The 25675-nt window shown below is 40.1% G+C and overlaps 2 protein-coding genes and 1 long non-coding RNA gene across 4 annotated transcripts in view; 2 read left to right on the forward strand and 1 right to left on the reverse strand.

Annotated features, from left to right (window-relative positions):
- Positions 1-452: 452 nt before the first annotated feature.
- Positions 453-13926, forward strand: LOC138759411 (uncharacterized). Its single transcript, XR_011354822.1, has 3 exons — positions 453-598; positions 8306-8471; positions 13731-13926. It is a non-coding gene; the product is annotated as an uncharacterized lncRNA (long non-coding RNA).
- Positions 8661-21166, reverse strand: ddx5 (DEAD (Asp-Glu-Ala-Asp) box helicase 5). The gene is made up of 14 exons (XM_069929740.1): positions 21086-21166; positions 20803-20887; positions 19966-20134; positions 19329-19425; positions 18127-18260; positions 17014-17079; positions 16794-16935; positions 16558-16718; positions 14843-15015; positions 13503-13613; positions 11683-11744; positions 11539-11598; positions 10047-10271; positions 8661-9526 (listed from the first exon to the last, which is right to left on the reverse strand). The coding sequence occupies exons 2-14, from the start codon at positions 20847-20849 to the stop codon at positions 9024-9026; spliced, it is 1950 nt and encodes a 649-aa protein (XP_069785841.1). The 5' UTR covers positions 20850-20887; positions 21086-21166; the 3' UTR covers positions 8661-9023.
- A 205-nt stretch (positions 21167-21371) lies between these two features.
- Positions 21372-25675, forward strand: part of LOC138759406 (centrosomal protein of 95 kDa-like) — a 71582-nt gene continuing 67278 nt past the window's right edge. For both annotated transcript variants that reach the window (XM_069929727.1, XM_069929728.1), the window contains exon 1: positions 21372-21585. In XM_069929727.1, the coding sequence (XP_069785828.1) occupies positions 21384-21585 (202 nt within the window). In that variant the 5' untranslated portion in view covers positions 21372-21383. The remainder of the gene's footprint in view (positions 21586-25675) is intronic.

The raw sequence follows: 25675 nt of genomic DNA on the forward strand, positions 1-25675 counted from the left end.
TTTGTGTATTATATGATTTATTACATGCCATTAAATAACATCTGATCTAATCGAAGAAAAGCAAGACCATGAGTGATTTGAAATCAAGAGATTGTTGAATCTGAATGTATAGGTCACTGGGCATCAGTGCTCCTAATTACACTATTCCCCCCCCCCCCCCCCACTGCACTCAGGGAGATAGTACAAGGAACACAAACAGCAGTTGGTGAATCCGGATTACTTGCACAAGAACAAGGGAGTCCAATCTCCCAACTTTTCTTTCTTGGGATTAAATATTAACAAACTGTTTTTAAAGAAAATACATCCACAGCTGTTTTAAAAAAAGCCCCAGAGCTGTATAATGTGCAGCGACAGAAACCGCAGCACAGACACGCGTTAAACTCACCTCCCGACAGCCTCGCCACTTCACTGTCGTCACTTCCTGGGATACAGCGGCGGCGGCGACGCTCCGTTTTGCGCATGCGTGCTTCCAAGTGCCGTTTCCTCTGGCGACGGGTTGCACCTTGCCTGGGAAACGGTGTGAATGGAGATCATCCACTCACAAACAAGCTATAAGAGAGTAGCTTTTGATTGTGGTCATTATTATTTCTCACAGACGGTAAGGTTAGCTTTTTATGAATTTATACTTTCAAACGGTTCTCCAAATATTTTTGCTCGAGCCGATTGTGGTTGATTCTCAAGATCCAAGATTCAATGTATTGTCATGTAATGAAGACAGTGCAATATTACACGTATGACAGATTATATTATATTTTATATTGATATGTTTTAAAGGAAATAGGTTTTTTAAGCATAGGTCACATACAAACACTTCAACACAGATCTCATTTAAAATGCCAGAGCTCTCTCTGCTCAAGCCACAGTCCAGGCGAGTGCCTTTGTAAAAACGTTTGAGGAATGCCTTTAAGTACTTCACAAGTAGGTGTTAATTGGACCTACCTGCTGTGGAGTAATGGATTCTTGTTTTGGAAAGCAACAGATGGACAAAGTGGGAAGATTAGGTCCGGAGCCGCAGTCTGAGTGCATTTCGCTATTCTAAGAGAGTCAGGTGGTTTTCTCTGAGAGAGAGAGAAAATTCAGTTCGACAGTTCAGCAGCTGCAACTGGGATTGGAACATGGAGGAAAAACCCAATTTTTTTAAAGAATTTGGTTTTTTTTTACACTATGAACCATACTGACCAAAATACACATAAACATTTCCCTCTTGAATATACAGTATCATTTTTCCCCCTCCCTCCCTCCCCACCCACTCAACTTTCAACATATACGATACATTAAACCCATTAAACAATGTCATCACACAATGAAAATAAACAAGAAATTTGTGTCATCTACTTTTACACACTGGATCAGTTCATTTTGTCTTCTCATTCTATCATTTTAGGGGTGGAGGTCCGCGGTAGCCCCTCTCTGTTGTGTTCCATGTACAGTTCCCAAATTTGTTCGAATACTGTGATGTTATTTCTTAAATTATGTTTTTTTTTTCCAAAGTGTGAGAGATGAGTAAACTTGACATAAAAATATGAAAGATGGGGAAACGAGTACAGACACATGGAGTGATGGATTAAACCAGTATGAACAGGCTAAGCATGGAAATTAGGATGCAGAAAGCAGAGTCAGCCTATGTAAGATAAGAACCTTCTAGTCCTTTCGACAGTATCAGTGAGCCCACCGTATGAATAAGATAAGGAGAGGTAAGGAATAATAGAATGTAGGAAGTTGAGATAGTCTGGATGAGATAAGGGTCTCCTAGCCCTAGACAGAAGTACCAAGTTCTACATATATAATTAGTAAGCCATACACTGATTTATCAAGTTATGCATATTTAATTAGTAAACCCTAGACAGGATTAGCGAACTCTGCATATGAAGGGACTGTAGCTCTGAGAGTTGGAAAGATGTGAATGGGGACGAGGGCAAGGTTATGAATAAGGACAATGGGGATAATGACATGAGAAGACACCGACAGGATACCCCCTGGTCCTCCAAGTCCACTGAAACTGCACGTAGGCAGGAAGGATTGCCATCCAGCGGGCAGAAGAATGTAAGGGGGAGGGTATTCTGATACTGAAATTCACTGTATAAAAGTTGGGTGAGCCCCAGTGTATGTATGTATTCCCAGGGTAAGGGGAAGCACCCAACTTTGCATTGTTGTTATAATAAATGTTCTTTGTTCTCAATTTTTGTCTCGAGCAATTTCTGTTAAGGTATTTCTATTTCTAACAAATGGAATAGATTTATTCATTTCTATGTACCATTGCTGTATTCTCAGTCGATCTTCTGATTTCCAGGTTGACATAATACATTTTTTTTGCTACAGCTAAGGCTATCATAATAAATCTTTTTTGTGCTCCATCCAAATCAAGGCCAAGTTCTTTACTTCTTATATTACTTAGAAGATCTATGGATTTTTTGGTATGTTGCTTTTCATGATTTTATTTAATACCTGATTTAGATCTTCCCAAAACTTTTCCACTTTCTCACATGCCCAAATTGCATGTACTGTTGTTCCCGTTTCCTCCTTACAGCGAAAACATCTGATACTGTTGGATCCCATTTATTTAACTTTTGGGGCGTGGTGTAGAGACTGTGTAACCAATTATATTGTATCATGTGTAACCTCATGTTTATTGTATTTCTCATAGTTCCAGAGCATAGCTTTTCCCATGTTTCAAATCTTTATATTTAGATCTTGTCCCCACTTTTGTTTGGGTTTACAGCTTATTATGTCGTTATCTTTCAGTTTGATGTACATGTTTGTTATAAATCTTTTAATTATCATTGTGTCTGTAATCACATATTCAAAACTGTTTCCTTCTGGTAACCTTAGCCTGCTTCCCAATTTGTCCTTCAAGTAGGTTTTCAGTTGGTGGTCTGCAAACATTGTACCGTGAGTTATACCATATTTGTACTTCATTTGTTCAAAATATAATAATTTATTTCCCGAAAAACAATTTTCTATTCTTTTGATCCCTTTTCTCTCCCATTCTCTAAAGGAAAAACCCCATTTTGAAGACAGGTTGTGAGTTCTTAGTTCAGCCTGTTCAAAGCCCTCGTGGACCATACAAGAGGAGCGGACCAGCTGTCTGTTTCACTTGAAATAAGGGAAACAGAAAAGGAACTCTGTGGTGAACTGAAAGAAAGAGGTGATCATCTGGAAAACCCTGATAGGGCAAGTTGGCAAGACACTCATGTGGCTGATCAGAAGCCAACAAGCAACAAATCTCTCTCTGAAAACCAACAAGAATCTTTTTGTGCAGAAACCATTTACCTTTCAAGCACCAAAGCCTGGTGAAGATTCATAAATGTTAAATTCTGTGCACAATATAAGAATTGCCTGATACCGGTGGAGGAGTGAGAAGTGAGATTGGTCTGTGAATCAAATAACTTTTCTGAACTTAGACACACATTACATACACAAGCAGTTAATAGTAATAAATTAAAGTTTGATCCTGTTTTCATGTTTAAGGATAATTAAAAGCAACTTTTGTTTAAGTAATAATTTCTCTTGGTGAATTTCTATTGATGCTGTGTTTTGGGGTCCTCTGCGCTCATAACGCACGAAACTGCCTTTTATCTGCATAAGGCAGATTCTCTATTGGCAAAAATTGTTTGAAATGCCTACAGTCATTTTAGAGAAATAAAAGCAAGAGTCACCGAGTGTTCATGGATGCGCCTCCAGCACTTCTGCAGCCACAGAGATCATTCCGAGCTCCAGATCTGACATGATAAGGAATCCTTCGGCACCCACATGCTTTCCATTTCTGATACCTGGTACCCCCTTCACCCAGTCTTAAGTCCGTCTCCAGCAGTCCACAGCCTGGTGGGAGCCCTTGACCGCAGCCTACGGGGGTTCCTTGCCGCAAGTCACCAACAGCTCATTGCCAGTGTGGGTTCTTTAGCCGCAGAACCCCTCATTAGTCCACCACTGTGGTCACTGTCCCATGGGTTGTCTTCTCTGATTGAAATGGGGCGAGGCCACGCAGAGGTGTTTTAATTGAGTTCTTGGTGAAGAGTACTAAAAAGATAGTTAAAACTTTGATAATTTTTTACTAAAATATGGACAACTACTAAGAAACCAAGGCAGCTGAGAGAAAAAATAATGAAGTTTCTACTCAGCCAGGAACATCGAGCATAAAAGAAGTGACGTAAAAGTGACTTTGGGATCAGTGGACCCCGGCAGAGGCTGGATAGTCTGGACAAAAATTAATTATCCTAGAGAAAATGGAAAACTTGAACAATCGATTTTTTGGCATTGAAAATGTAATTGGAGACATGACTGAAAGGATGACTGAAATTAATAATTGAATAGAAAGAATGACCCAAACAGAAACAGACATGGTTAAAAAACACAAGACCAGCTAAAAGCTTTGGAGAAAGATACAAAACAATGGGACTCGGATAGACAAGGTCTGCTGGACAAGAATGACCACATGGAGAATTTTAGCAGACAAAATAATGTCTGAATTATTGTACTGAAAGAAGGAATCAAGAGATCCAGTGAACTTGTTCAAAACATGGATCTGGTGAGTGCTGGGAGAAGACAAGTTCAGAGAAAAGTTGTATACTGAAAGGGCTCACCAGACCCTCAGACCCAAGAGATCCAGTGATCAGTGACCATGACTAGTCCTGGTAAGACTTTTGAGTTACTGGGAACAGGAGACAATTCTGGAAGCAGGATATGAATGCTCTAAGCAAAATAATGGTCTGACAAAGATTGACCATGAAAAAGTGCCATTTTTATTTCAAGATTTTAGTCTTACTTTGATTAAGCAGATGAAGCAGTTTGACGATGTAAAAAGACAAATGAGTTCCAAAAACTTGAAATATTCGATGATATACCCTACGACTCTGAGGGTTGAAGTTGCAGAAGGTAATCAACAGTTTTTCAAGACTAAGAATGAGATGGAAGACATCCTGCGAGGTTTATGAAAAAGCTAAGGCTGCCAAAGAGGAAGAATGTGAAGTTTACAATGAAACTAAGTAAAAGTTGTAATTAAAAAAAACTTATTTATTTTTTGAAAAGTAAACTTCATTGAAATGTGCACAGAGAGCTCAGAAGAGAGAAAAATTGTGAAAAATAGTAGCAAGGTGGACAAAGGGGAGAATGGTGCCCGGAGAGGAATATGTATAAAGGATGGCACCAAAGAGATGGTTTCTTCTTCCTCAAGAGATTCCACAGGTTTTTTTTCTCGTGGGCTTTTGGTATTTTCTGTTTACGTCACCATCAGGGCAGGGTCATTGATTTTTTTTTAAAAAGGGGAAAGATCACTATTATTTAAACAATCAGAAAGGTTTTAGTATTAATATTTGTTTGAAAAACCAATATGTTTAGAATGTTAAAATTTATTAGTCAATTTATTAGACAGAACTTGACACACCTAAAAAATTTATAAGAAATGCATCTTACCAAATTGGAACTTGCCAAATTAAAGAGTATGGGTGGGACAAGTAATATCTATATTTGGCTCAAAAGCAAGAGTAGCAGCAATTCTAATTAATAAAAATATACCAATAGTATTAGGAGACAATTGATCAAGTCGGAAGATTTGCAATGGCATATTGTAAACTTTATGCAGAATCATGGATATTTATGAATATCTATGCACCAAATTATGATGATGAAGCCTTTATGAAAGCTATCTTTTTTTAAAAAAATGCAGAGGGAAGACAAAATATACTGGTTGGACACTTCATTTTCAATCTCGATCCAATACTGGATAAATCACCCAGAACAGTGACATGGGCAAAAGCGACACTATCATTTATGAAGGATTTAAATTTAATTGATGTATGGAGGCAGCTTAACACCATAGATGATTCACATCAAGGATTGATTTGTTTTTAATGTCTGCCCAGTTAAAAAGTAGTGGTAAAAATGGAATATTTGGCAAGACTTCTATCAGATAATTCAATATTAACTATTGCGATAATGGAAAAACAAGAAAATGTACACAGATGGCGTTTGTATACTGTTGAAAAGGAAGTTTTGTGAGTTTATTAAGAGACGGAACTATTTTATTAAACTACCACTTCTACTGATAATAGCTTTTTAATATGGTTTACATTTAAAGCTTATTTAAGAGGACAAATTATTTCCTTTACAAAAAATCTCGAGAGAATATGCTACAGAACTAGGTGGTCTAGAGAAAGATTTGATGAAATTGGAAAAATATAGACTGTTAGAGAATAAATTGAAATATAACACAAATGTACAGAATATAAATATTAAAACTAAAAAATATTATAAATTTGGAGGATGAGCACATAAATTTTATCTTGGCAGTTCAAGGCAGAGGAATCATCTAGAACGATAAATGCAATAAAAAGGGTGATATAACAATCAAAAAGAAATAAATATTTTAGACATTATTTATAATTACTATTAGATGAAAATGAGATGGATGAATTTTTAACAAACATTGAACTTCCAAAATTAGAAGACAAGAGAATTAATTGATTTAGATGACTCTTTCACAATATAGAAATCAAGAAAGTCTTGGGTACTTTATAAGCTAACAAATCTCCAGGGAGGATGGGTTTCCTCCTGAGTAGACAATTTAAAGATGTATTAATACCTCCCATGATAGATGTATTGGACTGGGCAGTGGAGACCCAGACCTTCCCAGAATCTTTCTCAACTGCTATAATTACTGTTCTACTGAAGAAAGGTAGAGACCCTTTAAACCCTCATCATATAGACTTGTATCACTCCTCAATGTTGATTCTAAAATATTGGCAAAGGCATTAGCTAATATACTGGGACAATATCGACCAAAATTAATACATACAGACCTGGTGGGATTTGTTGAAGGAAAACACTCTTCAAATAGTCTAAATAGACTATTTAATGTACATATGGCAAAAATCAAAGATGAATTCAAGTATAACCATCTCACAATGCAAAAAAAAGCATTTGATTGATAGAATGGTCTTTATTTAAAGGATAGGAAAAATTTGGTATAGGCAGAAAATTTATAAACTGGATAAGAACTCTTATCATAAGCCACAAGCCAAAATTATAACCATCAGATGTCAGCGGTTTTTCCCTTGAGTAGATAAAGAGTAGACAGGTGTCCTGTTTCTGGCACCTTTTATCCTAGCTATTGATAAATGCAGGTAGATGTGTTCCCTCTCCATGTGCCTACAATCACAGGTCAACATTTGGATTATCAAAGGCTTCAAATGTTTTAGTTTGCAATTAAGCATGCAGAAAATATTTCACTGCACCCTCAGTGTCTCATTTAAATTGTGGAAAGTTTTCTTCTTTAAAGTGCCAAGTGAGTTACTGGTCACAATAATGTCTCTAGAGCAATGGTTTTGAAACTGCACCCCCCCCCCCCCCCACCAAACTCACATTCTTGAATATTTCATAGCCATAAGTGCTGTGATTAGTAAGGGATTGCTTAAGGTGGTCTGTGAGTGGGAAGGTTAAGAACAATTGTTCTAATTGTTACTGAAATATTCTGCTTGAAAAAAATTGTCATTGGTCCTTTCCTTTAGAGTTGTGAAACCGCATATAACGTGTTAATTGGGTACGATTAAATACCTCACATACCACCTTCAGCAATCCCTTTCTAATCACAGAGCACTTATGGCATAGGGAATGTTGAAGGTGAAATGAGAGTTTCAGGGGGCAGTTTCAAAACTACTGCTCTAAAGCATTCACATTACAGGTTTCTGATTATCCAAAATACCTGGGACCGGACATTTTTCAGTTAACTCCGGTTAACGGGGAAATTGCTTTAAGCAACTCAGAGTATCAGCAGAATACTTGTTCAGTGGTTAAACAACAGGTTTTTCAAGCATGAAATTATGTTCAATTCTTATCCTAAAACATCATCAGCTTACAAAATAAAAGTATAAATTTCAGATAATTTGAAAAATTTCAGATGGAAAATTTCGATTAAATGGTTTCAGATAATTGGAAACAATGTATTTACGTAGTGGTGATGTTAATATCCAAGATCCTAAAACGGTCAAGACTCGAAGGCAATTTCTAGTTCTGTGTAGTGTAAATCTCACTTGTAGCATTTCATGTTCATAAACATTATTTCCAAAGTTGAACTTTACAAAACTATGGCAAATCTCCAATATCAAATATTGAAGCAGTCAAAATCCCCAGTCAAATCGAGCATAGTATATTTAGATGCATGAATCCTTCCAAATCCAACTTTGCACACTAAATTAATGCATTTGTACACAGTAATTTGACAAAACATGTGGCATCAGGATTAAAGTTTGAGAAGTTTGTGCCAAAGCCAGGGACTAGATTAATTCTAAACTCAGATTTCAAATTTGTTCAGAATGAAGATGAACAAGTTACAAATGGTATGGATCCATTAATCTGAACAAGCAATTCCAAGATGTTGGCCGGCTGCAACTTAGAAACATCAGGACCAAGAATTATTAAATTAACACTATTGGCAAACTGCAACATACCTATCCTGACAATTGAACAAAAAAATCTTGGTAAGTAATCTTGGAGGAAAGTATATTCTTGTTCAGGTTCATGTCTACTTAGAGGAATGTAGATCAACACAAGCATGGATAGAAAATAGGAAGAAAGTAGTCTTCAAATGTACAGCAGATGATCAGAACAAAAGTAGGATGTCAAATTTACTCCAGAAAATGCAATTGCGCAAACAGATCTTCAATATGTACTTTTGAATTCAACTTTTTATTTAAAATGACACTTTGGCAGTTACATACATACAGAACTCAAGACTTTCAAACTTCCATATTGGAAGGACATGCATCTTTACATACACTGTGGTACTTTATGCATAAGTTAAACTTGTATAATATTAATCTGCCATTCTAATAGAAAAAGACTAACAAAAATTTCCAAGGAATGTAAAGTAACAAAAAATTAAATAATGGGGAAAGTGCACCAATCCTACTGCTGCACTGCAGTCTTTCTTGCAATATCAATGGTTTCTAATATTAAAGAACTTTCTCATCCTCTCAAACAAAAGTTACAGTACAAGTTAGAAGAGAATGAAAAACATCTAGTTCAATAAGTTATTTCTGCATTCCACCATATGCAAGAGGCATAGGATAACCGGTCTGTGTTTGGAAGCCCATTCCCATCAAAGGTGGGGGTGGATATTGGTACTGAGCTCCCACAGACTGTTGGCCAATGCCATTGCTCTGCAAGGCATTAGTACCAGAATGAGCACTTCCAAACTGCTGGACCTTGCCACTGACAGCCTTGAAACCATTTTGACTCTGACTGCCAAATGAACTGGCTCCCTGGTTCACAGATCCTGGAAAACTGGAATTTCCAAACCGGGATAGACTTGGAAAACTGTTCGTGGAGCCAAATTTCCCAGAAACAAAAGTGGTCTGGTTGGCAGAAGCAAAAGTCTGCGCAAAACCATTCTCTCTGCCTGTTCCATATACCCTGTCCAAATTCTCCCTATTCCTAAAACCATTGTAGCCTCCAATCCGGTTGGAACCAGAGAACCGGTCTCTTCTGTCATCACGCCGATCATCTTTATAGCCACCTCTACTCCTGGAACGACCTGTTTAAATGCAAGATTACAAAATTAGCAATTAGGACCAGTCTGCCATAATACATCAGATTACTTATGAAATTAAATGTCAAACAGCATCTCTCAATTGGCTGCTTCTGATTGAACGAGATAAACTAGCTTCCACTTTTAACCATTTCCAACAAACCAGTATCTGCATTCCATAAACATAGCTTTGTTAGATGGCCAAATTGCAATTTAATTTGGTCATGCAGCCATTCTCAGGATACGTACAATTTTATTACTGATATCTAATCCTCCAAGGCTTTTTCCACTCAATTAATTTAATTGATCTTGTTTTCCCAATGGTTTGGCTTTTTTAAAAAAAATTCCACTAATACCCATTAACAATGCCTCCAAATCACACATTTTACTCAATTTTCTACACCTTACTTTTAAAATAGTTTTAAGTATTATACAACAAATGAAGGCCTGTAATAAAATCCAGTTCAACTAGATAAATTACAAAATGGTGCTTAATCTAAAGATAAAGATCCTGCCACATAATTACCTGAACCTCTGTCTTCTACCATCTGAATTAGCTTTGGATTGATAGCCTGATTTGCCTCACGAAGCACAGAGATAAGGTCATTTGCTTGCTTTATGTTGCCAGGAGTAAAGAACGTGTAAGCTGTGCCAGTTTTGGAACTGCGGGCAGTACGCCCAATGCGATGAATATAGTCTTCAGAGGAGTTAGGGTAGTCATAATTGATGACAAATTTCACATCTTCAACATCTGTAAAGTGTTGCAGCGTTGCAAAAGCAAGTGCAAATTATGCACACCACAACAGTCAGATCAAAAACAGAAGTTAGCAAATTAACAACCAGCTGTAGCATCATGACTGTAAAGCAAATGTTAAAACAACCCTTAGTTCAAACCCTGAGGGAATACTACTGTGGGAAGAGAAAACAATGCACACTCCCCTTAAAAAAAGAACAACCCAAAATCAGAGAGATATTTTGAGATCTTACCATTGGGAGTATGCATTCACTAGTCCATTCCCAAGTCAGCGAACTCCCCACATGTTATCAAGTGACATCCGGATGCTTCTATACAGTTGGGGCCACTTTGTACATTGTTGCCTCTTCATGTGCCATTCAGGACCTTAGAACAGTCAGGCAAGGTCCTTCCTACACATTCATGAGAAGCTCAGGGTTCAGGCCACACTGCATGTCTTGCCAAGACCAAAATAGACTACAATTAAACAAAACCCAATGGACATCTACATCCCCAGTACCTCCCTACTCAGATTTTCCTTTTGACATCTTGTCTAGGCAAGCACTTCTAAGAAGCCAGTGTTCACTTGAGAAAATGTCTCTGTTTGGCAGGTCCTGACATGACTAATGTGCACTAGGTGAGGGAGGAACTTCAGAAATTATGAGGGCATTATGCTGCTAGATTCAGTGTAATCAATCTAATAGTGGGATTGACAATCTTTCACTAATTTGTGCCAGTACTCACCACCAATTTCTGGGAAGGATCTTACTGAGGTTAACTTGGCTCTCCATTTGTTAAAACATGAAGCAATGAACAAAGTTTAACAATAAGACACTTGTTCGGCACACCACTATTTTGGTAAACTAGCTTAAAAAAAATTTTAACTAACTAAAATGGGGAAAATGAAACCAGGGTATAATGCTGAGTGACCATAAAAGAACAAAGATTTAACGAGTGGTAAGTGCTTCACGTCATCCAGGGCGAGAACAGATTTTAGGGTGGCGGGTAAATGTTGACCATTCCGCCTTTTGAAGATTACTGGCACAATACTCTGTTCAGCATCTTTGTATTCGACTGGATAGCTGCCAGCCGATCACATCGATTTGTCCTCCTTCCCCCTCTCGAGTCCTCGAACTGTCATGCCTAGGCCCTGCCACAAAGATTGCACCTTTACACAACTTAGAAAAAAAAAACGCAAAGACATGTTAAAGAAAGCAATGATATACTTTCTTTAAATCTTTGAATTAACTGGAGGAAGGTCACAAGTTGGATTGGCATTACTAACCTAAACCTCTGGAAGCAACATCTGTCGCAATAAGGATTGGTGCTTTGCCTGACCGAAACTCTATCAGAGAATGAAAAGGAAAGTTAGATTATGCATATTCAAAAGTGCTTTAATATCAAGTTTATAAGCAAGAAAATGTCTTACCATTTAGAACCCAGTCACGCTCTGGTTGACTCTTGTCACCATGAATGCACATTGCTGGCCACCTACAACAGGAAAGATGATACAATTGAAATAATTCAGAAATAGCAAGAAACTTGGCAATTGATTAATCTTGCAATTTAATTTAAACCTAGCAGTTTAATTTCTCAGGCATTATTTCGTTACGATAGAAACTAGATGCTTGCCCACAAGTAATTTGTAGAATCTTTCATCACACCATAAATGAATTGTACTTGCTATTCTGTTAGGTAGTCATAACAAGAAAACCATTCATCTGATGTTATAGGGCACAATACACCTAATGAATTACTATTTCATTGTGCCCTTTAATGGTACATTTTCAAATCACCACAATGTTGAACACCACTGAGAAGATGTGCATGACATTTGAGCTGCTCAAGATATTTAAAAGCTATCCCATAAATGTGGTCCTAAATGAATACTTTGCTTCAGTGTTCACCAGAGAAAAGGACCTTAGTCAAGGTGAGGTCAGAAAGAATAAGGTTGTGTTGGACCAAGTTGAGATTAAAAGAAAGACCAAGTGCTAGATCTTAAAACATTAGGTTTGACAAGTCCCAGGAACAGAACAGAATATACTCCAAGTAATATGGAAAGGGAGGGGGGAAATTTCTGGAGGTTCAATCAGATAAATGTAAGGGGATACATTTTGGACGGTCAAACTCGAAGGCAGAGTACATAGTTAATTAACAGGTTGAAGAATAGTGAGTTGGGTTCCATTGATAGTTAAGGCAGCCAAAGGTCTGCTGGGCTTCATTAATTGGGGATTCATGATGCAATGTTGCAATTTACAATCTCTGATGAGATCACACTTGGAATATTTTCTGGTCACCTCATTACAGGAAGGATGTGGAAGCTATGGAGAGTGTAGAGGGATTTACCAGAACATTGCTTGGATTGGAAACCATATCTTGTGAGGCAAGGTTAGCAGAGCTAAGGGTTTTCTCTTTGGAGCAAACAAGGACAAGAGAGGAGGTCTAGATAAGGTAGACAGCAGCACCTTTTTCCTCCTAGGGAAGGAGTAGCAAACACCAGTGGTCATTTGTACAAAGTGATGGGAGGAAAGATTAGGAGAAACACCAGGAGCATATTAAAAAAAAACCCACAATTTGTGGATGCCTGAATTGCATTGCCAAGGCTGGTGGTGGAGACTGGAAAAATAAGAGCATTTAATAAGCCTGTTAAGACGGGTACTTGGATGAAAGAAAAATAAAGGGTTACAATTAGGGAGTTTTTAGTAGGAATATATAGGTTGGCACAATATCATGGGCTGAAGGGCCTCTACTATACTGTAATGTTTTAATCTGTACAACTGCCAAAACTCACTGCAAAAAGGTGGTACTTGTCAAACATTTGTCGAACAGTAACAGGCCCACGAGCCTGTGCTGCCCATTAAACCCAATTGACATACAACCCCCTGTATGTTTTGAAGGATGGGAAGAAACTGGAACTCCTGGGGAAACCCATGCAGACACATGGATAACGTACAAACTCCTTACAGGCAGCGCACGATTTGAACCCTGGTTTTGATTGCTGGCGCTGTAGTGTTACTAACCGCACTGTGGTTAGAACTTAAGGCAGCAATTGTAAATGAACAGCTTAATCATGAAACTACGAAAGCAAGAATTTTCAGCTAAACATCAGTTATTCAGATACTGTAGGTCTGATAAGGATAGGATACATGCACTGTCAATTTCCAAATCACAAGCAACATTTTTTTAAAACACAAGAAATGAAGAGCTTCCTGCATGAATTCACATCAAGTTTCAATATTAACTGCTCACCCATCTCTCCTCATTCGTCTTGTGAGTTCATCACATCTTCGCTTTGTTTCCACAAAAATAATTGTTTTGTTTTCTTTTTCACTCATTATTTCCTCCATCAGCCTTAGCAATCTAATTTACAAAGCAATAAAAGTTTTGGCAATTTGAGAATTATAGAAGCAGATTTAACGAAAGGCATTAATGCAAAGTAAACTTAATTTAACAATTCAATTGTATTTATGGTTACAGTACAACTCTGATTATCCAAAATCTCCATTTATCCAAAATATTTTTGGAGCCTAACTGACCAGGGATGTCGGGCTTTTGGCGGGAGCAGCAGTGGACCTCAGGCTCCCAGCATGAGCGAGGACTCGATGGGGAAGTGTTGGTGATCAGTGGTGGCCATTTTAAAGTGAGAATTAAACTTTATTTTAATGCTTAAAAAGTCTTTCTTGTTGTTTGTTGTGGTATAAATATTGCTTCAAGTGATTTGCTGTAGCTACTGGGCTATTTTAAATGACCGGTTCTCCAATAAAACCATTTATCCAAAATGGGCCCTGGGTGTAGATGTGATGGAGGAATTGAGAGAATGGAATCCTTGCAGGATACAGGCTGTGAAGAGGTGTTGAGATAGTTGAGGGTGTCTGTCAAGTTTGTCTCCTGAGGTGGAGACAGATCGAGGAAAGAGAGTTTTGCGGGAGATGGACCAAGTGAATTTGAGGTCGGGATGGAAGTTGGCAGCACAGAGGATAAAGTCAATTAGCTTGTTGTGGGTACATGAGGCAGCAACAAAGTATATAAAAGCTATGCAACTTAAATATTCCCTTTTAAAATGTCTGATAAAAATTTCCAAATCCTGTTCAATCCTTCCATGCTCCTTTTACCCAGCAGTAAATGGCTTTTCTGCAGAAGGGTGAAATAAATTTGACTTATCCAAAGATGCTTCAAATTTCCTGGAGAACATATTTAAAATTTCCAGCCCTCTGATACTCACTTGGGAGTACTTTCAAATCTTTTGAGAACAAGTTACAAGTCTTCATGCATTGTCACTACAATAGTTCAATTGGTATTGGAGGGAGAGCTTCTGTATAAGCTGGATTAAATTTAAAACATTTTCAAACAGGTGCTGCTTTTTGGTAAATTTATGGAAAGGAAAACATTTAAAGAGGATGGGCAAAATGCTTTCTGTTTATGCTAGGTCAGTGTATACCCATGCGCAGACAGGAATGGAAAATATTTTTCTGAGCACAAAGGGTAAAGTACCTAACATTAAAAAAGATCAAAGGATGTTTAAGAGTAGAAAAAGTTTATTCAGTAGTACCTAGCAATCAGACAAATATTGCTATTGACATCTTACTCACTTGTCATCCTTCTCAACCTCCTGACATACATCTATAATCTGCAGAATGTTGTGATTGGCACTAAGCTCCAATGCGCCAATATTAATCTGAACATATTCCTTCAAGAAATCTTCAGCCAACTGTCGAACTTCTTTAGGCCAAGTTGCACTCCACATCAAGGTCTGCCTGTCAGGCTAGAGGAAAAATAAAGTCCATAAACTGCAGTTTTTTAAAAAAGCATGAGATAACATGAACATACAATAATGATACATGGGGAAATTTATTCCACAACCACACTTTATTTGTACCCACAAAAGACAAAAAAAATTTTTTTTTTTTTTAAAAGCCATGTTTTGGTCTTCAATTACATAGGTATTGCTCAATTTAGGGAAAGGACATGTTTGAGAAAGTGTTACACAATATTCCATAAATCGAAGAGGATGAACAAAATGTTTCTTGGTATGCTTGTACAATGCCTTCCAAGGGAAGTGGGGCACACAACTATTGCAGAAAAAAGCTACAAAGTAATGTTCCCAGAGTCAGGAGATTTGTATAAAAACACAGAACTGCTGGAGAAACAGGTCTCATAGTGCCCATAGCAGGTAAAGATATATAACTGATGTTTCAGGCCCCAAGTCCTTCAAAATATCTTCAGAGCTTTGTGTAAATTCAGAGACCATCTTTAGCTGCTCTACAGCAGCACCACTGGTCAATTATTGAATAGCAAGTTGTAACCAACTTCAAAATGGTTTTCAACAGATCAATTAGTCAGACATTTTAAAAGGGAATATTTAAGTTGCATAGCTTTTATATACTTTGTTGCTGCCTCATGTACCCACGACAAGCTAATTGACTTTATCCTCTGACTTGCCAACTTCCATCCCGACCTCAAATTCACTTGGTCCATCTCCCGCAAAACTCTCTTTCCTCGATCTGTCTCCACCTCAGGAGACAAACTTGACAGACACCCTCAACTATCTCAACACTTCTTCACAGCCTGTATCCTGCAAGGATTCCATTCTCTCAATTCCTCCATCACATCTACACCCAGGACAAGAGAGGACCTTCTTCAAACAATGTGGCTTTCCCTCTCCACCATCAACTCAACACTCACCTGTATATCTTCCATTAACCACAAATCTTCCCTGACTCCCTCCAACCCTACACAAGGACAGGATTCCACTTGGCCTCACCTGCCACCCCACCAGCCTTCGCATCCAACACATCCTCCTCTGCCACCTTCTACATGATCTGGGAGATCACTTTGTTGAGCACCTCAGCTGTGTTCGCCACAATAGCACTAATCTCCCAATGGTCACCCATTTCAATTCGCCATTCCATTCCCTTGCTGACATATCTGTTTATGGTCTTATGCACTGCCAGAATGAGACCACCTGTAAATTGGAGAACCAATACCTCATCTTATTGCACATGGCATTTATATCAGCCCCCCTCCCCCGTCTCTCCATTGTTTCCTTTCGCACAAAATTGATAAATTCTTACCTCATTTCTTACATCCAAGTAACACCTTTTGTTGGTCTAGATTCCTCCCCCATTGCTTGAATTCTGTGACTTTCTGCTTCAGGCTTATTCTGCTCAATCCTTGAAGGGCTCAGACCCCTAACATTGTGAATATCTTTGTCTCCTATGGATGCTGAAAAGACCAGCCTAATTCCACCAGCATTTCAGTGTTTTTTTAACTGGCTATAATATACAAAAATATTTAAAACACTTACCCTAATTTGGTCGACAATTTTCCGAATCTGGGGTTCAAAACCCATGTCAAGCATTCGATCTGCTTCATCAAGTACCAGATATGTACATCTTCTAAGATTAGTCTTTCCAGCTTCCAAAAAGTCTATCAATCTACCAGGTGTTGCAATACAGATCTCCACACCTGCACCACAGAAGTTGGTTAAGCCAATTAAATAAAAGTACAGTAGAAATGACATTTTATAACTCAAGGTAATACCTCGCTCAAGATCCCGAATCTGTGGACCCTTTGGTGCCCCTCCATAAATACACGTTGATTTTAGACGCGATACTCTTCCATAATCATGCGCCACGTGTTGTACTTGTTGAGCCAACTCTCTTGTTGGTGCCAGTACTAAACACTACAAAAAATAGTTTTATAATTTAATGTTAACTTTCAATCAATTAAAATACTTGCAAATCAAATAAAAGAAACTTACTATAGGACCGTCACCCCGCTCCAGGAAAGGTTGGTGGTTTATGTGGACAATAGCTGGCAACAAATACTGCAAAAAAAAAAAAAGAAAATTATAACTCACATTAATTGGACAAGTCAGAAAGGGAGGGGTGGGTTTAAAACTCACTAGTACAATTAAAATTCCCCTAATTAACTCAAGCCAACACCAAATTTGGGAGTGGGGAATACAGTGGAATGGCAAGATTACAAATATATCTGTTGACAAAAGACTAGGCAGTGATCGAGTCAGTCAATTTGAGCAGCCATTACTTGCTTTGGTGATAGTCACAGATCACACACACATCATTGAAAACACCAAGATAATAAACTTTGATCAGGCAGTTTTCAGAAAGAAATGGAGTTTCTGGAGTAATGGTTCTCAATCACTGGGGAGGAAATTCTGGTTTATTCATAACCAGCATGTGCAAAAAGACTATTTGCAAAGAAGTGCCACATGAGAGAAAACAAGGAACCTGGGTTAGATCCACAGAGAACACGATTGGCAAATGTTCTGTTGCAAGCTCTTTGCTTTAAAACAAACATGCTCCCATCATTCCAACCTACAGAGCTGGGGTGGCACCATGACACAGCTGCTGCCTCACAGCTCCAATGTCACGGGACCAGTGCTGTTTTTGTACGACATTCGCTTGTTCTCAACTTTGTGGGCTTTCCCTAATTCAACCTGCATGACTTTGGCAAAACAACCACTGCAAATTGCACAAGGCACACAGGAGACCACAGATGCTGGAATCTGAAGTATCAAGAGGACTGATGAGGAGTTTCTGTCCACATGGTGACTTTTTTTCTTCCTCCCACTGATGGAAGCTATTTGATCCGCTGAAATTTTCCAGCAGTGTTTATCTATAAATTGGCCTTTGTATCCAGGCAAGCAAAAGAGTCTGGGACAGGAGTAGATAAAGTTGACAGGTGCTGGGTGAAGAAAATGGGAAAGATGCTACTTGATGGTCAGCAGGGATTTAGAGGGAAAACATTTCCAAGCTGCATGACCACAAGATGGAATTAAAGGTCATGTGGTCAGAGGCTGCAGTTTATTTCTAACAGTCACACAAATAACCCAAACTATCATTATACTTACAGCAAGTGTTTTACCAGATCCAGTCTGAGCAATTCCAACCATATCCTTGCCACTAAGAGCAACAGGCCAGCCTTGAGCCTGAATAGCAGTTGGTTCTGTAAAATTCTGTTGCATTAAAACATCCAACACATATGCTGTGGAGGGAAATGTGAAGTAGGGTTTAATTTTTGTTTAAGTGCAAGTTTGTATCACGACTGAGCAAATAAATACAGTACATTTCCCCATATCTGAAATTTGGTTAACAAAAAACTTCACGAACCCCAACTTTTATCAGCAGCAACATGATGTCACAAGTTGAGAAAAATTTCACCCGACGTGCTCACGCAGGGGTCTGACGTGGCGCCAGTCTGGTAACAACAGAGCTCAGAATCAGCCAGGAAGACAGAAGCTGAGAGGATGTAGGCTTGGGGGTGGGGTCAGGAATCTGCATTCATCTTATTTTGTAAGCAGAGATTGCATTGTTTTTTTGGTAAGAATTAAACAATATTTCAAGCTTGAAAAGCCTTCTGTTGTTTTTTGTTGTTTAACCACTGATTCAAGTATTTTGCTGATGCTACTGGGCTGCCGAAAAATCTAATTAACTGCAAAACGTCCATCCAGTCCCAAGATTTTCAGATATGGAGAAACGAACTGTGTACTGTACTAACATTTAGTAAGATAACGACCTAGACAATTTTGTCAAACTTTTCAAATTCTGGTTCCTATCTAAGCAGCTTGGCCAACTCCAACAGCACCCCACCTTTCATAGGACTGCATTTATTCTGTAATTTAAAAATAAGGTGTATAGACATTCATCCCATGTCAGCTAACAAAACTGACATAACTTCAATTTGATACAATTTACTGATCTCACATTTTATTTCCTCATGCATACTAGAAAAGTACAGCTCAACATACACACCAAGTAGAATGTCAAATTAAACTAATCTCATCCTTTGAAAATAATCCACACCCCTTTGTTCCCTGGATGTTCATGCAGAGGTCTAAATGGCTCTTTCACACTTCTAAGGCATCTCCTTTCATCATTACCGCCCTCCCATTATCAATGTCTGCTTTTGAAATTAAGACACCCAAATTTAGAGATTGCAACAATAACAACGTTATAATGCTAAACAAGGGTATGAGATTTAATTGGTCATGTTTGTTTGCCTATAAATTTGACAGACTGTAAATGTTTTGATGGATTAGTATTTCACACTTACTTGGAAAACTGGCTTCAACAAAGTTGAAAACTGGTTTTGGACAACCAAGCCCTTTAACTGTAATTTCTTTGCTTCTTCTGTATTGTTCAATTTCTTGCTGCCAAAGTTAAAAACCACAACGTTTTAATACCATATAAAATCTACTTAACAGCATCAATACTGATATCTTAACTGACACACATCAGGAAAACGCAAAATGAAAATTAAAAGGACTAACTAAAGGGGTCAAAAAATTATTGTCAACAAAATCAATCAGCACCCGCATCACTTTGAAAATGTAAAATTTCCTTCAATTAGATACAAGTGACTGCAGAATAAGAATGTGCAGCAGGGGGAACCAAACATTAGATAACAACCTAAAGGGCAAACTGGAACATCTGATCATTCACCATGTGGATTTCAGTGGGCAGGAAACGATGACTATACATTGTGACTATGGCATTTGAGAATAATCTAGGAAAAGTCATCACCGACGAATATGCGTCAGTGGCCAAAACTTTGGCCGCGCCTGGTTTTCAATTTTATAATTGGATTTTTCTCTTGCCCCCGTGCTGGTGACCAAGGGCACAGTGTGTGGTCTGACTGTAGATTTCAGCACCTTGTGAACAAATGAAAGAGGCTGTTAGCCTAGCCGTACCGGAGGTCGGTTCACCACGTCCATGTGCTCGACGTAGAAGTTCTTCTCGAATTTGGGCAGCTCGTTGAGATCCCATTTCCTCTTCCTCAGCTTCTCTCCCGGCTGCCCAAACTTCCTCCCGGCCACAGGCGCGTTCCGGCTGCCCCCGAAGCGAGGTCCACTGCCGAAGCTGTAAAATGCAGACATTGGACACGTTCATCCACCACCCCCCCCCCCCCCCCTTCGGAAGGACTGCCACCTCCTTACGGAGCACATCGTTTTGTTGGGAAGGGAGGGAGATCCATTTTGTCCCAGCCACCATTTTAGATAAACCGGTCCGAAAAAAAACTCACTACTCGAGATCAAACGCAAATCAAATATGCCTTAGAATGGTAGTGGTGAACCTAAACGGTGAACATTTAGATGCTGGAGAAATTCAGCAGGTCATCTTTGTTATATTACTGCTGAGCTTCTCCAACATTGTGCATTTAGGTCAAACAGTAAAGATACATAATAACCAACGTTTCAGGCATCACCATCAAGTCCAGCACTTCTGGGCTCAAGAGAAATGTGAGCCACCAGCTCTTTGGCTTTCGAATCTTTCCACACCAAGCAGCAATAGCAAAGGTACGGTACATCACCAACGTTTCGGGCTTGAGCCCTTCGTCGAGGCAGCGTTTAAACACAAAGAACTATTTTCCTTTTAAACACCAAGTGCACATTTTACTATCGTTACTACGTCTGTCAGACGACCACAAGCCGCTCTCTGACTCTCGCCGCCACCCGGCATTTCCCCCTCGCCCATTGAGCGAACGGACGTCGGATTTAAAACTTTCACTCCCCCCCAAAACGCCTTACCCGCCACGGTCTCTGCTGCGATCACCTCTGTCATAACCGGGCATCATCGAAACGAGAAGATTGACCGAGGGGAACGCGAACCGGTCTGTGAAGGCAACCGACACGAGGATGAGTGGATCTAAAATGCCGGCTCCTTGTCTGCCGGCGAGAGGGAGGCCGCCTCACCGCCCGGAACTCCTGTCCCATCCCTCCGCCATTCAAAACATCTTCGCCTCTGCTTACTTACTGCTTCATTCAAATCCACTTCAATCGCTACACATCAACGCAAGCCATTATCCTTTACCTTAATCTATCCCTTAAAATCTCACATCTCCCGATTTCTTCAATTCAGTTGGAACTACTTTCTTCCGTCGATGGTTACAAATGAGCGAGAGTCTTTCCCCCTTGACGACCAGGTGACGTCAAGCAAACCATGGGCAGGGATATTTGTAAACGAGGGCATTTTAGTAAAGAATACCAAAAAGCCTTTATGTCAGTGTTCGAGAATTTCTATGAACATGCACAAAATGAAAAAAGTTGGCGATTGAAAAAAACAGGACGCTCGATCTTGCTTGTGACGCAGTTGTGAGAGCGGGCGGTTGATGATGCGCTGGCCACAGCCAATCAGCGGCGAGGGAGCGTTTAAATGCACAGGGACCTCTGTCCATGGAGGTCCACGGTGGCATCATGACAGGACCGTGGCTGCTGTGAGGAACCGGCGGCTGGGTCGCCAGGAGCAGGAAGTCCTCCTGTGGGGGAATAGGAGTTCCTGTAGTGATAGGATGGAGCTCGGCGAAGAGAGAGGTAGGATGGTGCCCGACCTCTGCAGCAGGCCAGCATGTCGTCTGGACGCGGAGATGTCACTCATGTTCTTGTTTAAATCCTGCTGTTAGCCTCGACTCTATTATTGTATCTTTCTTTAAATTGTACCTGGTACGTAAATCAGGAAGTGCATGTCATGTACGTATTCTGAAAATAAATCTATATTTCCACTCCACCCCCCCCCCCCCCAATAAACGACTGTTGCCAGAAAATCTGATTCTGAGTTGGAGGTGCCACTAATAATTCGTCCCAAACTTGTTGTTACCGCTTAAATCTTGTTTGCCTCGACTCTGATTGTTATTGTATCTTTCTTTAAACTATGATTATGCTTGGCTGTGTAAACCAGGAAGTATCTATTCCCACCCCTCCCTCTCCAGGCTGTTGCTTAAAGTGTCAAGGTAACCAGAAGCTTGTTTGCAGAAGCGGTTAAAATGGACAGGCTTCTCGTTTAACACGTTTGACTGCGAGGTGTTATTGCTAATTTCACTAAGTTAAAATTGTCGCTTGCATCTGGTTTCGCATTTTACTTTCAGTGTTTAGTTTTTATTCTGTGTAGACTTTTGTTTAAGAGTAGTGAGGGCGTTTATTCTAAACTTTAACTCCGTGTCCGTCTTAAGTTCATGCTGCAACTCGAATTTACGAAGTTCCAAAATGTACTGCTTCGCGTTGCAAGTAACTGTTATACTCAACTTCTTGGATTAATGAGCCTGCGTACACTAGTATTTCCGGTAAATTAAATGTCACTCCAGTTCTGAAATGAGATGCTGATCGATTTGCTCAATTATGTGCCTGGTAAAGTTTGCCTTGTCGTTCTTAAAAAATCACCAGGCTTTTGTGCAAACAGGAGAATGTATATGTGAGTCTTGCGTCAGTGGTATGCAAACATTTGGAGAAGTGCACTCTACTTGAGGATAATCAGCATAGCTTTGTGAAGGGAAGGTCGTACCTCACGAGCCTAATTGAGATTTTTAGGGAGGTAACAAAAGAAGTGGAGGAGGATAGGGCAGTAGATGTGGTTTACGTGGATTTTAGTAAAGCATTTGACAAAGTCTCCCATGAGAGACTCTCTCAAAGTCGTGAGGCGTGGGATCAGTGGAACCTTGGCTGCATGGATGTTTTTTATTTAAAAATTGACTTGCAGGAAGTAAGCAGAGAGTCGTAGTGGAAGGAAAGTCTTCTGCCTGGATGAAGAGACGGAAGGATGGGTCAGTAAATTTGTGGATGAAGCTGAAGATTATTAAAGGTTATAATAGGATATAGACAGGATGCAGATTTGCGCAGAAAACTGTTGGATGGATTTCAATCCACATGTGTGAGGTGATGCATTTTGGAAAGACAAGCCAGAAGGCTGAGTACAGGATTAATGGTCGGTCACTCAAGAGTGTGTATGAACAGAAGTACCTTGGGGTTCAAATCCATGCATCCCTCAAGGTTGCTGCACGGGTTGATAGGTTAGTTAAGAAAGCCTATGGGATGCTGGGCTTCTTTAATCGGGGGATTGAGTTCAGGAGTATAGGGGTCATGCTGCAACTCTACAAATCTTTAAGACCACACTTGGGAGTAATGTGTTTAGTTCTGGAGAGGGTGCAGAGGATATTTATCAGGATATTTATCAGGATGTTTGCTGGATTGGGAAAAAAAGTCTTATGAGGCAAGGTTAGCAGAGTTGGGATTTTCTTCTTTGGAGCATAAAGGGATGAGAGGAGACTTGATAGATAGAGGTCTACAATATTGAGAGGGGTGAAGCACTTTCAGGTGGCTAAAATCCCCCGATATAAAACCGTATATTATTCCCATATATGGCTGTCAGGAGGTCGCTTGAAAGCGCAGGAGGCGCATGTGAGGCAAACTTTATAACCCTCCTCTGGGAGGGATAATCGCAGGAGCACTGAGGACCCCCGGCACATGAATGCAGCCACCTGAAAGTAGTCGCTAAGGGGATGACAATCAGCTGGCAAGCGCCTGACAGCCCCCCTCCCAGCTGCCGGTGTGGGCTGTCCTCACGCTGATCCCACTCCCCCGCTCTCTTCCCACGGCCCTATATCAGTCCCCACACTGTCTGGCGGTCAGCACAGGCTGTCCCAGCTTTGACAGACAGCCATCCCAACCCTGACAGCCCGAAGGGACAGGAGCAAGAGTGTACTTCTAGGCGCGTCCTGTGAAGCTCTCTTTCAGATGGCCAGCACTGTGCTTTAAGCGCTGCCACCTGAATGACCATTCAAAGGTCTGAATCTGCTTCTGTAGCTGCACTCTTAGCAGACAATGCTCCTGAAGAAGCCTCTAGGTAGGGTGGACAGTCAGCACCCTGTTTCCCAGGGAGGAATGGGAAACACCAAGGGAAAGGAGGGAAGTTTATGGGAGACATCAAAGGTAAGTTTTTTTTCCATGCAGAGTTGTGGAATCCCTTGCTGGGGATGGTTGAGGAGGCTGAAACATAAGGGCCATTTAAGAGACAGGCACATGGATGGAAGAAAAATAGAGGGTTATGGGGTAGGGTGAGTTTAGTGTTTTATTTTTTTAAGGAATTATATAGGTTGGTACAACATTGATGGATGAAGTGTCTGTACTCTGGTGTAGTGATCGAAGTTCTATATTGCTGTGATGTGCAGGTTAGTAATGGTGTGGCATCATAATCTTTATTTCATGACATTTTACACCTGAAAATTGAGATGTATGTTGATTAATGGGAACTTGGATTGAAAGCTGTATATGTGGTCTGAGTCATGGTGAAAAATAAGGACTTGCTCTAGTTTTTTAATAAGCCTGTATGAATAATATAGATTATGAAGGATGGTCATAAAATCTGTATTGAAGCATGTACATTAAACAATTTGTGGTCATATTATTTAGCTAATTATTCATAATTTCCATTGTATTCCTAGTTTTTTATTTAAAATTAAAATTTTGTTACGTGTCATGTTTTGTTTGATTGTATTGGCCCTGAGGGTAGGGTGGTGACTTGCTTCACTGCTTTGTCGGTCTCCGTTTGAGAGACTTGTTTTGCATACATATTGGGTTCTAAGTGTTGGTTGTCATTTCCTGGATTTTATTAACTATGCTGTAATTTTGATGACCATTTGTCATTAAATATAGTCCTCAGTGATTGAGTGTCTGTCACAATGGTAATTTTTTTTTTTGCCAAAGTTGTTTAAACCACAATTGGGTTTTTGAAGACGCTGTTTACATCCGGTACTGCACGGATGGCAGCCTCTTCAATCTGAGGCGCCTGCAAGCTCACACCAAGACACAAGAGAAATTTGTCCGTGAACTACTCTTTGCAGACGATGCCGCTTTAGTTGCCCATTCAGAGCCAGCTCTTCAGCGCTTGACGTCCTGTTTTGCGGAATCTGCCAAAATGTTTGGCCTGGAAGTCAGCCTGAAGAAAACTGAGGTCCTCCACCAGCCAGCTCCCCACCATGACTACCAGCCCCCCCCCACATCTCCATTGGGCACACAAAACTCAAAACGGTCAACCAGTTTACCTATCTCGGCTGCACCATTTCATCAGATGCAAGGATCGACAACGAGATAGACAACAGACTCGCCAAGGCAAATAGCGCCTTTGGAAGAATACACAAGAGTCTGGAAAAGCAACCAACTGAAAAACCTCACAAAGATAAGCGTATACAGAGCCGTTGTCATACCCACACTCCTGTTCGGCTCCGAATCATGGGTCCTCTACTGGCATCACCTATGGCTCCTAGAACGCTTCCACCAGCGTTGTCTCTGCTCCATCCTCAACATTCATTGGAGCGCTTTCATCCCTATCGTCGAAGTACTCGAGATGGCAGAGGTCGACAGCATCGAGTCCACGCTGCAGAAGATCCAGCTGCGCTGGGTGGGTCACGTCTCCAGAATGGAGGACCATTGCCTTCCCAAGATCGTGTTATATGGCGAGCTCTCCACTGGCCACCGTGACAGAGGTGCACCAAAGAAAAGGTACAAGGACTGCCTAAAGAAATCACTTGGTGCCTGCCACATTGACCACCGCCAGTGGGCTGATACCGCCTCAAACCGTGCATCTTGGTGCCTCACAGTTTGGCGGGCAGCAACCTCCTTTGAAGAAGACCGC

Source organism: Narcine bancroftii, chromosome 3, assembly GCF_036971445.1.
Source record: "Narcine bancroftii isolate sNarBan1 chromosome 3, sNarBan1.hap1, whole genome shotgun sequence".
In the NCBI taxonomy this organism is placed as follows: Eukaryota; Metazoa; Chordata; class Chondrichthyes; order Torpediniformes; family Narcinidae; genus Narcine; species Narcine bancroftii.